General features: G+C 52.2%; 1 protein-coding gene across 1 annotated transcript; it reads right to left on the bottom strand.

Annotated features, from left to right (window-relative positions):
- Positions 1 to 49: 49 nt before the first annotated feature.
- Positions 50 to 9,777, bottom strand: Gipr (gastric inhibitory polypeptide receptor). The gene is made up of 13 exons (XM_005370272.2): positions 9,706 to 9,777; positions 9,234 to 9,330; positions 8,611 to 8,718; positions 8,014 to 8,117; positions 7,363 to 7,466; positions 7,057 to 7,201; positions 4,927 to 5,086; positions 4,669 to 4,729; positions 4,308 to 4,377; positions 4,094 to 4,182; positions 3,875 to 4,013; positions 1,763 to 1,804; positions 50 to 1,685 (listed from the first exon to the last, which is right to left on the bottom strand). The coding sequence occupies exons 1-13, from the start codon at positions 9,766 to 9,768 to the stop codon at positions 1,485 to 1,487; spliced, it is 1,383 nt and encodes a 460-aa protein (XP_005370329.1). The 5' UTR covers positions 9,769 to 9,777; the 3' UTR covers positions 50 to 1,484.
- Between the last annotated feature and the right edge of the window lie 1,146 nt (positions 9,778 to 10,923).

Below are 10,923 nucleotides of genomic sequence, written 5' to 3' on the forward strand. Positions count from 1 at the left end.
CTAAATAAATAAATAAATATAAAAAAAAAAAGAAAGAAATGCACTGGGCTGGTCCTGCTGCTTTCGCTGTTTGTGTGAGACAAGGTCTCCAGAGTTCAGATGTCCAACTTGCTTCCATCAAGATGACCTTAACACACCCTCCTCCCAAGTTTTGGGGTTACAGGTGTCCCACATCCTCTCCCAGCTCTGCTATTTGTGTTGTCTTCCTAGAGAAGTAGCAGGGTCACACACACAGATTTAATTTGTACATGTGTCTTAGTTTCCAGTCAAGGGCACAGTGGGAACGTGGCTCCAGTTGAACCTTATTCATCTGTGGCAGACAACCTCACACGCATACCCTGGTCATCTGCCTTTCCAGCCTGACCTTCATCTCCCACCCCATATAGAAGCAATTGATTTTCATGTTTGCTTTGCTAGGGCCTCTACCCCACCAGAAACCAAAGCCTGGGGTGTGTCTTTCTGGGGACCCTGGGGAAAATACAGCACACCCTACTAATTGAGAAGGCCTGTGTGTGTGCACACAGATAGACCAGCTGCAATTAGACTGCTTCCCCAACTTCTCCCAGTCCTCTCTGGGAGGTGGTAGGGTTTCTCCTGCAGAGGTTCCATGTTTAACCCTCAGTGACCCAGGCTCCTCTTGCTCGCTGCCAGGTTTCTCCAGATCCTAAGTTCAGCCTAACACAGGCCAAGAGCACTTCACTACTCCCTCTACCCCAAACAAAGAGCCCTTTGATCTCCCTCCTTTTGTCTTGGCATTCTCCTTTGATCCCTCTCCTGGGATCCATCAACATATCTTTCTCACCCCTCTGCTGGTCCAGCCACCTGCATTCCCCTCACTGGGCTCCCAGTTTACATCCTGCCCCTGATGATCTGTCCCTGTGGAGCAGACAACTTTGGGAAAAGCCAAGGAGCTAGACATGCTGCTAACTGGAGAGATAGATTCAGTTGCCCCCACCCCCGTGGAGGCTGACAAGCATCCTGTCGGAGGGGAGCTTCTGTCCTCCATGAGTATGTAAGTGCTGCATGCATGTGCGCACAGACATCCATGCAGGCAAAAACGGTCGTACGCATAAAAAGATGAAAATCTCCAGTGCAGCTGGCATGCAATCCCAGTTTCTGTATCCCGGCCCACTTTTCAGTCTGCAGGCCCAGCATTTTCCAGTCGAGCCACGGAAGCCCTTCTCCATCCTTCCTGTTCCCAGAGCCTTTTCACATGCTATTCTGTCTTCCTGGAATCTTGTCCTCCAGCTCTTCAAGTTATCTCCACTTCTTTGAAGCATGGCTTAAAAGTGTCTCATCTTCACAAGTGGCCTCCCTGTCAGTTGTCCTAAACATCTCAATTCTTTTCATAAGTCACTCCACAACAAAATATACACGTAGGGACCTTGTCTTCCTTCTCTCGGGGTTCCCCAGCATTCCCCACACAGGAGCTGGTACACAGTAGGCACTCAATACAAGCTACACAGACACGGGAGTCCCGTTACCTAGCAGTAACTTTCCAAGACCTCATCTCCAGGCATGTGCAGTGACCCAGAGGGCAAGGAGCCGCCCATGGGGACCTCCCGGGGTGCAGAACGCAAGGGCAGGGCCGGAGGGCCAAGATCCACGTGCAGACGGGGGTGCTCATCGAGGAGACTGAGATGTAGGAGGCAGTGACGCCAGCCTCGGCGAATCTCCAACTGCACCTGCAACGCGGGACGCTCAGGGCGGCACCGTTCCCGGAGCGGCCGCCAGGGGGTGCGGGTGGGCCGGCCTCTCCTACCTCTTTGTTGATGAAGCAGTAGAGCAGGCTCACCAGAAAGCCCTGTCAGAATAGGAGAGATCAGATCGCTGCTGTGCACTTGATCCCAGCCACCCTGATCGAGGTACCGAGTACACCTGCTCACTGGCTCCCAGCTCCCTGCATTGGTCTGCCCAGAGGCTGAGAACTGGGCCCAGCAGTTGAGGGTCCTGAGTGTGGAAACTGATTCCCTGCTTTCCACATTTGGGCCAAGCTACCACTCTGTGCCTCTATTTCTTCGCTATGAAAAATGAAGGTGGTGGTTGTCAGAATTGAGGTATTTATGTGTAAAAAGATGTAGTGCAGCCGGGCGGTGTAGTGCACTCGCAGGCCAGGTGAATCTGAGTTTGAGGTCAGTCTGGTCTATAGAATGAGTTTCAGGATAGCAAGATATAGTGCTTAGCAATAATAATGAATTAGCTAATTAATTAATTTGGACTGTAGAGATGGCTCAGCCATTAAGAGTTCTTGCTGCTCTTCCAGAGGATCCAGGTTCAATTCCCAGCATCCACATGATAACCCTTAAACATCTGAAATTAATCAGCCACCTCCTTCTGCATCTGTGAGTACTGCATGCACATGGTGCACAGACACGTGTAGTTAAAACATCAATACACAATAAATAAATAAATAAATAAATTTTAACTAATTAATTATGTGGCTTGAGGTTTGCTTGGTAATGGAGCACATGCTTAGCAGTGGAGACAGTGCAGGTTTGAGCCCCATGCCTAGCTTAAATTAATTTTCAAGCCAATTATAAACATGGGCTGTTATGGTTTCTGGAGAGATGGCTCAGTGGTTAAGAGCATTGGCTGCACTTCCAAAGTTCCTGAGTTCGATTCCCAGCACCCATTTATAACAGGATCTGAAGCCCTCTTCTGGCATGCAGGTGTACATGCAAATAGAGCCCTCATACATAAAATATATGAATAAATAAAATCTTTTTAAAACTACTTCTTTAAAAAGATATTTCTTATGCCGGGTAGTGGTGGTGCACACCTTTAATCCCAGCACTTGGGAGGCAGAAGCATGTGGATCTCTGAGTTTGAGGCCAGCCTGGTCCACAGAGTGAGTTCCAGGACGGTCTTGAAAAATCAGGCTGGCCTCGAACTCACAGAGATCCGCCTGCCTCTGCCTCTCGAGTGCTGGGATTAAAGGCATGTACCACCACCGCCCAGCCCAAAAAGATAATCCTTATGATATTCTACAATTCTATCAAAATCTAATTCAAATCACATAACTCCTCTCCCAGGAGAAAAGAAAAAAAACGCTCAGGGAATTGGCCCCTCTCAATTCCTCTGCTCCTTCAGTAGCTCTGCAGCTGCACCTCTGTCCACCATACTAGCTGCCCTCTGGCCTCAGGGATGCCCCAGATGTGTGGCTGGCTGCGTTTCCCACAGAAGGGGTACTAGCATTTGTGGTTATAGCTCAGTACATAAGTGTCCATCTGCTCTTGCTTCCTTTAGTGAATGCACATCCTCCCAAGGGAGACTGGTATTGTGCCCACTTTCGAGAGGAGAAGACTGGGGCTCAGCGGGTCTATCGGGGTAGGGTAGCATCAGAACTGGCCTCCCATCTAGAACGACCTACTTTCTTAAATTCTGTACTTTAGGCTTGTCTCACTCTAGTCCCATCCAAAGGTGAAGAAAGCCTTGAAGTTAGCAAGTGCCAACTAACTCTGCCCCAGTCCAGTCCACCCACAGCCCTTGCTCCTCACCCCCATCCCCACTCCCTTACCTTTGCCCCAGCCCAGGATAACCCTCATTAGATGTTTTCTGTCCTATGCTTACATGATGAAAGCCTGAATGAATGCATGAGTAAATGAATGAATGGATGGATGGATGGATGGATGGATGGATGGATAGATGGATGAATGGATGGATGGATGGATGAATGGATGGATGGATGGATGGATAGATGGATGAATGGATGGATGGATGGATGGATGGATGGATGGATAGATGGATGGATGGATGAAATCCCATGGGTACATTCCAATCAGTGGCTGCTCAGGTGGATAGTAGTAGCGCTGTGCCCTGGTGGAAAGAAAGGCCCCAGTTGGGAAGGAGGAACCCATGCACCCTGTCTGAGCACCTGAAAGGAACTTAGGAAGATTTCAAAGGCCAGTTTGGCAAGACGCAGGGCGCCTTCAGCCTGTTCCTCCATCACGGGAGCAAACACCACCTCGTGGACACCCAGCAGGGGCACCAGCGTCAGCGTGGACCGAGCCAGCCTGGGAAGAGAAGCTGTTGGTAGTCTTCACATCCCTATCCCTGAACCTGGCCCCGTCTGCCTCCCTACTAGGGCTCTCACCTTAGTCGGTAGTCGGGGCACCGCATCTGCCGTGTCCTCAGCTTTGACAAGAGGATGCCAAGGATGCGGATGAAGATGAGGAAATTGATCTGTGAGGAGAGAGAGACTGAGCCAGGAGCCATTGAGTTCAGGGGTGGGACGGGAGGTTGGCCTTCCGCTTCCCCAGAATGGGAAATCCCTGAACACAGCCTGGAGTGGGCGATACTGGCCCTACCAAGATGGTTATTAGGATGGGGGTGCGAATGATCCACCAAATGGCTTTGACTTCGTTGCGCTCCCAGCACCTGGAGGAGGCAGGGTAGAACTGAGATACACAAATCTCCCCACCCCCAGCCACATCTAATCAGGCCGGGTCCCTCACCAGGCCCTGCCCACCCTCTTTAAGGCCCACCCACATTTCTTTAAGTCCCACCCCACCCTGCTTTTCTGGAGACCTCCTAAGTCACCTTCCCCAGCACCTAGCCTCTTTAGACCCCGCCCACATTCTCCACCGGGTCCCGTTTCCACCCTCCCCGCCCTGATCCCACGTAGCTCCGCCCACAACCCAGGCCCCGCCCCTAGGCCCTGCAACTCACCGCGTATTCTCCAACAGGTACCTGACGATCACCCAAGGAATGACGAAAAGCACGGGGGCCCCTGTGCAGACCCCGATCCCCGCCCCCCACCCCGCCGCAGCTGTCAGCGTGCACACGAGCCCCTTTCCAGGCCCCAGACCCGCGGAATTCTTCAACAAGGGCGTGGGAGGGGAAGGCAACGCGGATCGGTGGGACAATGGGGGAGGCGAGTTGCACTGGGCTGGACAGAGGGTTGGAGGGCACGGAGTTAGGGCTCACCCCAGCCAAGAAGCAGGTAGCAGCGGAAGTTGCCTTTTTCTGAGCCTCCTACGATAACCAGCAGATGGTGCAGGTACACACCCTCCACCAGCAGCCAGGTGTAGTTGGCACCCACGCAGTACTGGGTCACAATCTGGGCCGTGCGGCAGGCAGCTAGGGCCTAGGGAGCCATCAGACAAGAGAAGTCAAGGCAGAGAGGTATCCCCAACTCTTTCACCAGCAGCCTCATCTCTATTTTATTATTTGTGTGCAGTCCTTCGTGTATGTGGTAGTAGGTCTTGAACCCAGGGATTCCTGCTTGTTAGGCAGGGGCTCTACCACTGAGCCACACCCCAGCCCCTCACTGGGGATTCTAGGCAGGGGCTCTACCACTGAGCCACACCCCAGCCCCTCACTGGGGATTCTAGGCAGGGGCTCTACTACTGTTCCACACCCCCAAACCCTCACTGGGGGATTCTAGGCAAGTGCTCTACCACTGAGCCATACCCCAGCCCCTCACTGGGGGATTCTAGGCAGGGGCTCTACTACTGTTCCACACCCCCAAGCCCTCACTGGGGGATTCTAGGCAGGGGCTCTACAACTGGGTTACATCCATTCCTCTTCTCTTTGAGTCAGGATCTCAATACATTGTCCAGGCTGTCCTTAAACTTGTTCTGTAACCCAATAGGGTCTTAAAATGTCAATTCTACTCAGATTCCCACATTCCTGGCACTACAAGAGCTTCTGACCAGACAGGGCTCGTCTCCATCTCTTTCTTGCTTTCAGATGTTTTCCTATGGATCCCCAGCCGATGGTTTATCTCACCTTATTCCCTTTCTGTTACGGACTCTCTCACACTGACACCCTAAAAACTGGCGTTGTCTAGTTCATCTCCACAGTGGAGTACCCATAGAATCCCAATAACTAGCCTTTGCCACCCTAGCTCCTAAGAACTGAACTCCTGCACTTAAGAGCACTGGCTGCTCTTCCAGAGGACCCAGGTTCAGTTCCCAGTACCTACACTGCAGCTCACAACTATCTGTAACTCCAGTTCCAGGGGATCTGACACCCTCTTCTGGCCTCTGGGGACACCAGACATGCTCTTGGTGTGCACACATACACACACACATTTACATATAATACATATATTTAGGCAAACAGTAACACGCATAAAATAAAAATAAAAAAATTGAATGTTGCCAGTAGTGGCAGCACACGCCTTTAATCTCAGCACTGGAGAGTCAGAGGCAGGTGGATCTCTGAGTTCAAGACCAGCCTGGTCTACAGAGTGAGTTTCACAACAGCCAGGGCTACCCTGTGTCAAAAAAAAAATTTTTTTAATGCCAGGCTATGTGACCACAGGTGCAGGAAGAGCAGAGACCTTTCAGGAGTAGGTTCTCTTTGTCCATCACGTGGGTTCTGGGGATTGAACTCGAGTCATCAAGCTTGCTATCCAGTGCCTTTATGCACTGCGCTATCTAGATGTGCTTTTTTTGTTGCTGTTATTTAATGTATAGAGGTGTTTGCCTGCATGTGTGCATGTCTCTGCATCACATGAGGGTCAGAAGAGAGCACAGATCCCCTAGAACTGGAGTTAGATGGTTGTGAGCTGCCGTGTGGGTGTTGGGAATCAAACCAGGGTCATCTGCATGAGAGGTCTGTGCACTTTACCACTGTGCCATCTCTCCAGTCCTGGATGGATGACGCTTAGTCTTTCATTTCATTTTCCCAGCACTGGGCTCTCCTCCAAGACCCTCACATTTCTTTAAAAAATTATTAAAGTCCTATTTTTTTTATACATCTGTTGACAGCCCTGAGTTTCACCTTCCTATCCAGGAACAAATTGGTACCTTCCAAATCCCCCTCACTGGATTTTTGGTTTTGGTTTTTTTTCGAGACAGGGTTTCTCTGTGGCTTTGGAGCCTGTCCTGGAACTAGCTCTTGTAGACCAGACTGGCCTCGAACTCACAGAGATCCGCCTCCTGCCTCCCAGTACTGGGATTAAAGGCCTGCACCACCACCGCCCAGCTTCTCCCCATTGTTTTTTTTCCTCCCATCCTGCTCCCATACCCTCGGTACACAGTGATGAGGAAAGGTATGCTCGCAGACGGGAAATGTCTTGGTCCCACCAGAAAGGAGGAGATGGAGTACCTGGCTCCACAGGGTAAGAGTCTGATCCTCTGTGTAGCGGCCCAGTGCAGGCAGCAGCCGGTCTCGGGTGAGGATGGCCGCTGCCCGCAGCATGAAAGACGTGAACAAGTTCATGTGGATGTAATTACGAGTGCAGTGTAGCCTCCTGGAGGATTGGAGAGACGAAGGGGCTGAGAGTCCCTGCCGAGCTGTCCTCAGTCATCCAGAGGCCCTTTCACCATCCCCTAGCCCTTCCCCTAGAGCCACCTCCCCCCTCCCAACTTAGTGTGTAAACTGAGGCCCACCACACCCAGGCTGGGGGCGCACCTGAACAAACTTAAGATGAGGAGGGCTAGCAACAGCGTGGCCAGAGACAGGGAGTAGCCGACTGTATACACGACCTGCAGGCGCTCCAGGATCAGTCTTTGGTCCTGGTGGAGACATGGAAGGCAAGAGAAGTTATAACTCTTCCAGCTGGTCCAGAGTAGAAGGCAGGGCTGCCCAGCAGGCTCCCTGTCCCCAGCCATAGCCTGTTCCCTGTGGGGAAAGTGCCGCTTTGTTCTCTATCCTTTCAAAGTGAAGCATTTCGAGACAGGGTTTCTCCGCAGCTTTTTGGTTCTTGTCCTGGAACTAGCTCTTGTAGACCAGGCTGGCCTTGAACTCACAGAGATCCGCCTGCCTCTGCCTCCTGAGTGCTAGGATTAAAGGCGTGCGCCACCACCGCCCGGCTATTTTTTTTTAAAACAGGGTTTCTCTGTAGCTTCGGAACTGTCTGGGAACTCACTCTGTTTAGACCAGGCTGGCCTCAAACTCACAGAGATCCGCCTGCCTCTGCCTCCTGGGTTGGATTTTCATTACTAACAACCCAGACTTCTACTCTGTAGAAAGAGGTGTCAAGTTGGGCCTGAAGCTCCCGAGGTCTTTTTGGTTTGCTGCTCTCCCCAGATACCCTAACCTGAATCCTTCATCTCTTCTCACCTGAAAGGCCCCATTCGTCTCTGGACTCTCACACTGGGTGTGATCTCTCCAAGACCCCCACTGGCCATCACTGCCACACTGGCGGAAGACGTAGCCTGCAGCCACTATGGAAACATAAGGGATGGGATCAGAGAAAGGGGCATGGAGTGGTTCACCACAGTAATCTTGACAACTGGGAGGTTGAGGCAGGAGGATTGCATGGCAAGTCCAGCCTGGGCCCTGGAGTTGGCTCTTGATCTCTTTATTTTATTTTATTTTATTTTATTTTATTTTATGTGCATTGCCATGAGTTTTTCAGACCCCCTGGAACTGGAGTTACAGACAGTTGTGAGTTGCCATGTGAGTGCTGGGAATTGAACCTGGGTCCTCTAGAAGAGCAGCCAGTGCTCTCAGCCATCATCTCTCCAGCCCTAAAGTTGATCTCTTATCGTCATACCCCTTAGCATGTGCATCCATCCATACACACAATAAATTAAGACAGGGAAAATAAAGTGTGTGACAGAGCCCAGAGGACACAGACATTAGGAAACACCAGGCTTGACAGACAGGGTCACGAACGGGAGCAGGAGGGGTTGGATGAACTGCCCGGCACCTCACCGTGGCGATACCAGGGCAGATACCAGGGGCAGGGCACCTGGGCAGTGGTGTTGGCGGCCGTGTAGTCCCAGCAGACGTACGTGTCGAAGGACCCGTTACAGACCACGCCTGAGGGAGAGGACGACAGAGCCAGAGGCTAGAGTAGAGGGCGGTCCTAATTTTTCTTTCTTTCACACCTCCAGGATGCTATCCCCTTAGAGGCCACAAGCTCCTCTCACCAGACCTCAAACCCTTGCCTCCTCCCAGTCCCATCGCAGGCTCCTTTCACCAAACAAAGCCCAAGCCCGTATCATGATTATTTCGTCTAGAAAGTTCAGTTATCAAACTCCATCCAGACCCTGCCCATTGGAGTGCAGGGCCCCGCCTACGACCCTTCCCACTTCCCCTCCCTGGAACTGGCTCTGTAGACCCAGGCTGGCCTCGAACTCATTCACAGAGATCCTCCTGCCTCTGCCTCCCTAGTGCTGGGATTAGGATTCTTTTATTAAACCGAATCCAACCCGGGTCATCACCGCTTACCCGAGCCAAACCCCACCCCACACATCCTCGAAATCGCCCAGATTTTTCTCTTCAGCCGCCAGCTCCTTCTCTCAGCCCCTCCCCCTGCTGGCCTCTAGTCATACCTGAGGGAGGATCTGCAGCCCCCAGGGCCTCCTGGCACTCCCTGCCGTAGAGCTCCCAGCGCTGGTACAGCTCCGCCGTCTGTCCCTCAGAGTCTGTCTAAGAGGAAAGGGAAGGGAGGAAACCCCCCTCGACGAGGACACCCCCCTTCCAGGCAGCAAGCTCGGTTGGGAAGGGTCAAAAGCACTCATTTTTAGAGATTTGGAGGGGCTGTCCAGTGTTTTACACAGTACTTCTGGGTGGCTTAGAAATCTTTTCGATGGAATCGGGGTGCTTAGAAAACCGCCAATGGATCTGATATGGGAGACGGCAAACTTTTCAGAGAATCAGAGGAGGGCTGTAGGTGGACCCCACGGGAGGACTTGTATGAGCAGAAACTACCAGACTGCAGCGTGGGGACGGGCAGCCTCAAAACTTGTGATAGGGGAAGGCTTAAAACCCTCCCGGGCCACCGGTGTCTCTCTAGCTCCTCACCTCCGCCCTCTGGGGTGGCAGCCCCCACAGACACAGCAGCAGAAGCCGAAGTCTCAGGGGCATCCTTGAAGGGTGATGGAGACTCTGCCACGCGGAGGTGGTTGGGTTGGAGGGTCCCAGCGCAGAATCAACACTTCAGCCTCAGCCAGTGTTCACCTGCCAGATGCACATAGAGTCTGAGGCCACCCCCATTTCCGCACGTGAGGATTTGGGGTGGGGCAGTACTAGGCGCGGCCTCCAGTGGTTAAGTGGGGCTGGGATCAGCTAAGCGATTCCCAGGCCCTCGTAAGTGTTGCTGAGGCAGCCTAGGTAGAAGGGAGGGGTGTTTGCTGAGGGGCCTGTTGCCCTAGAGCCGTAACGGGCAGAAGCGTTGGTGTCACCCAGAGGCTAGACAGGAGAGACTCGGGAACCTGGGACCTTCTGACGGGTGTGGGGATGGGAGGGATAGAAACCATCACTCAAATCTAGAAGGGAACTTGAAACGACCTTTTGAGTTCCCATCCTCCCAGTGCAAAGCGTTTTTAAAATTAGATAGCAAACCATCTTCTAAAACTTTCTTGACTTTGGATATATAAAGCCCAGAGTCAAAGAGACAACGTTTTCCCAGCATCCAAATACTGAGACATTAGACTGTGGGTTTCTGACTTTAGCGTGCTAAACGCTCTCTGAAAATTTTTCTAACCGCAACCATTACCCACCCACCCCCAATGCGAAAGTGGGGTTTCAAGAGGGAATCTCAGACCTCTAGAAAAGAGAGACAGACAGACAGACAGACAGACAGACAGACAGACTGACTGACTCAGGGACAATGAGAAGCTCAGGAGAAAGGAGAGCAAATAGCAAAAAATTACAGAAAAAAAATGTGGGCTGGGAGACAGAAAGAAGTGAGTGGGGACAGAGAACAGGGAAAGAGTAGAAATAAGCCCATCAGAGAGGCAGAAAGAAACAAAGGTAGAGATAGAGAAACAGAGGCAGGGAGAGATAGACCCCAGGGCAGTGTCTTGATGAGGAACCCCTTACCTGTGTCCAGTCCCGGCTCCCAATCTCCTTCTGCCACAGCCGCCCTGCCTCGCCAGCCTGAGCTCTGCAAGAGGTGACGGGCGCCCAGCAGCCTGGGGTGTTGGAGGGGGCGGGGCCAGGGCGGAACAGAGAACGGAACGGGGAGCTCTAGGGAAGAGTGGGAACTGGGGAGCAGGCACGTTTATCACAGCCACTCTG

This window comes from Microtus ochrogaster, unplaced genomic scaffold (assembly GCF_000317375.1).
Source record: "Microtus ochrogaster isolate Prairie Vole_2 unplaced genomic scaffold, MicOch1.0 UNK74, whole genome shotgun sequence".
Taxonomy (NCBI): Eukaryota; Metazoa; Chordata; class Mammalia; order Rodentia; family Cricetidae; genus Microtus; species Microtus ochrogaster.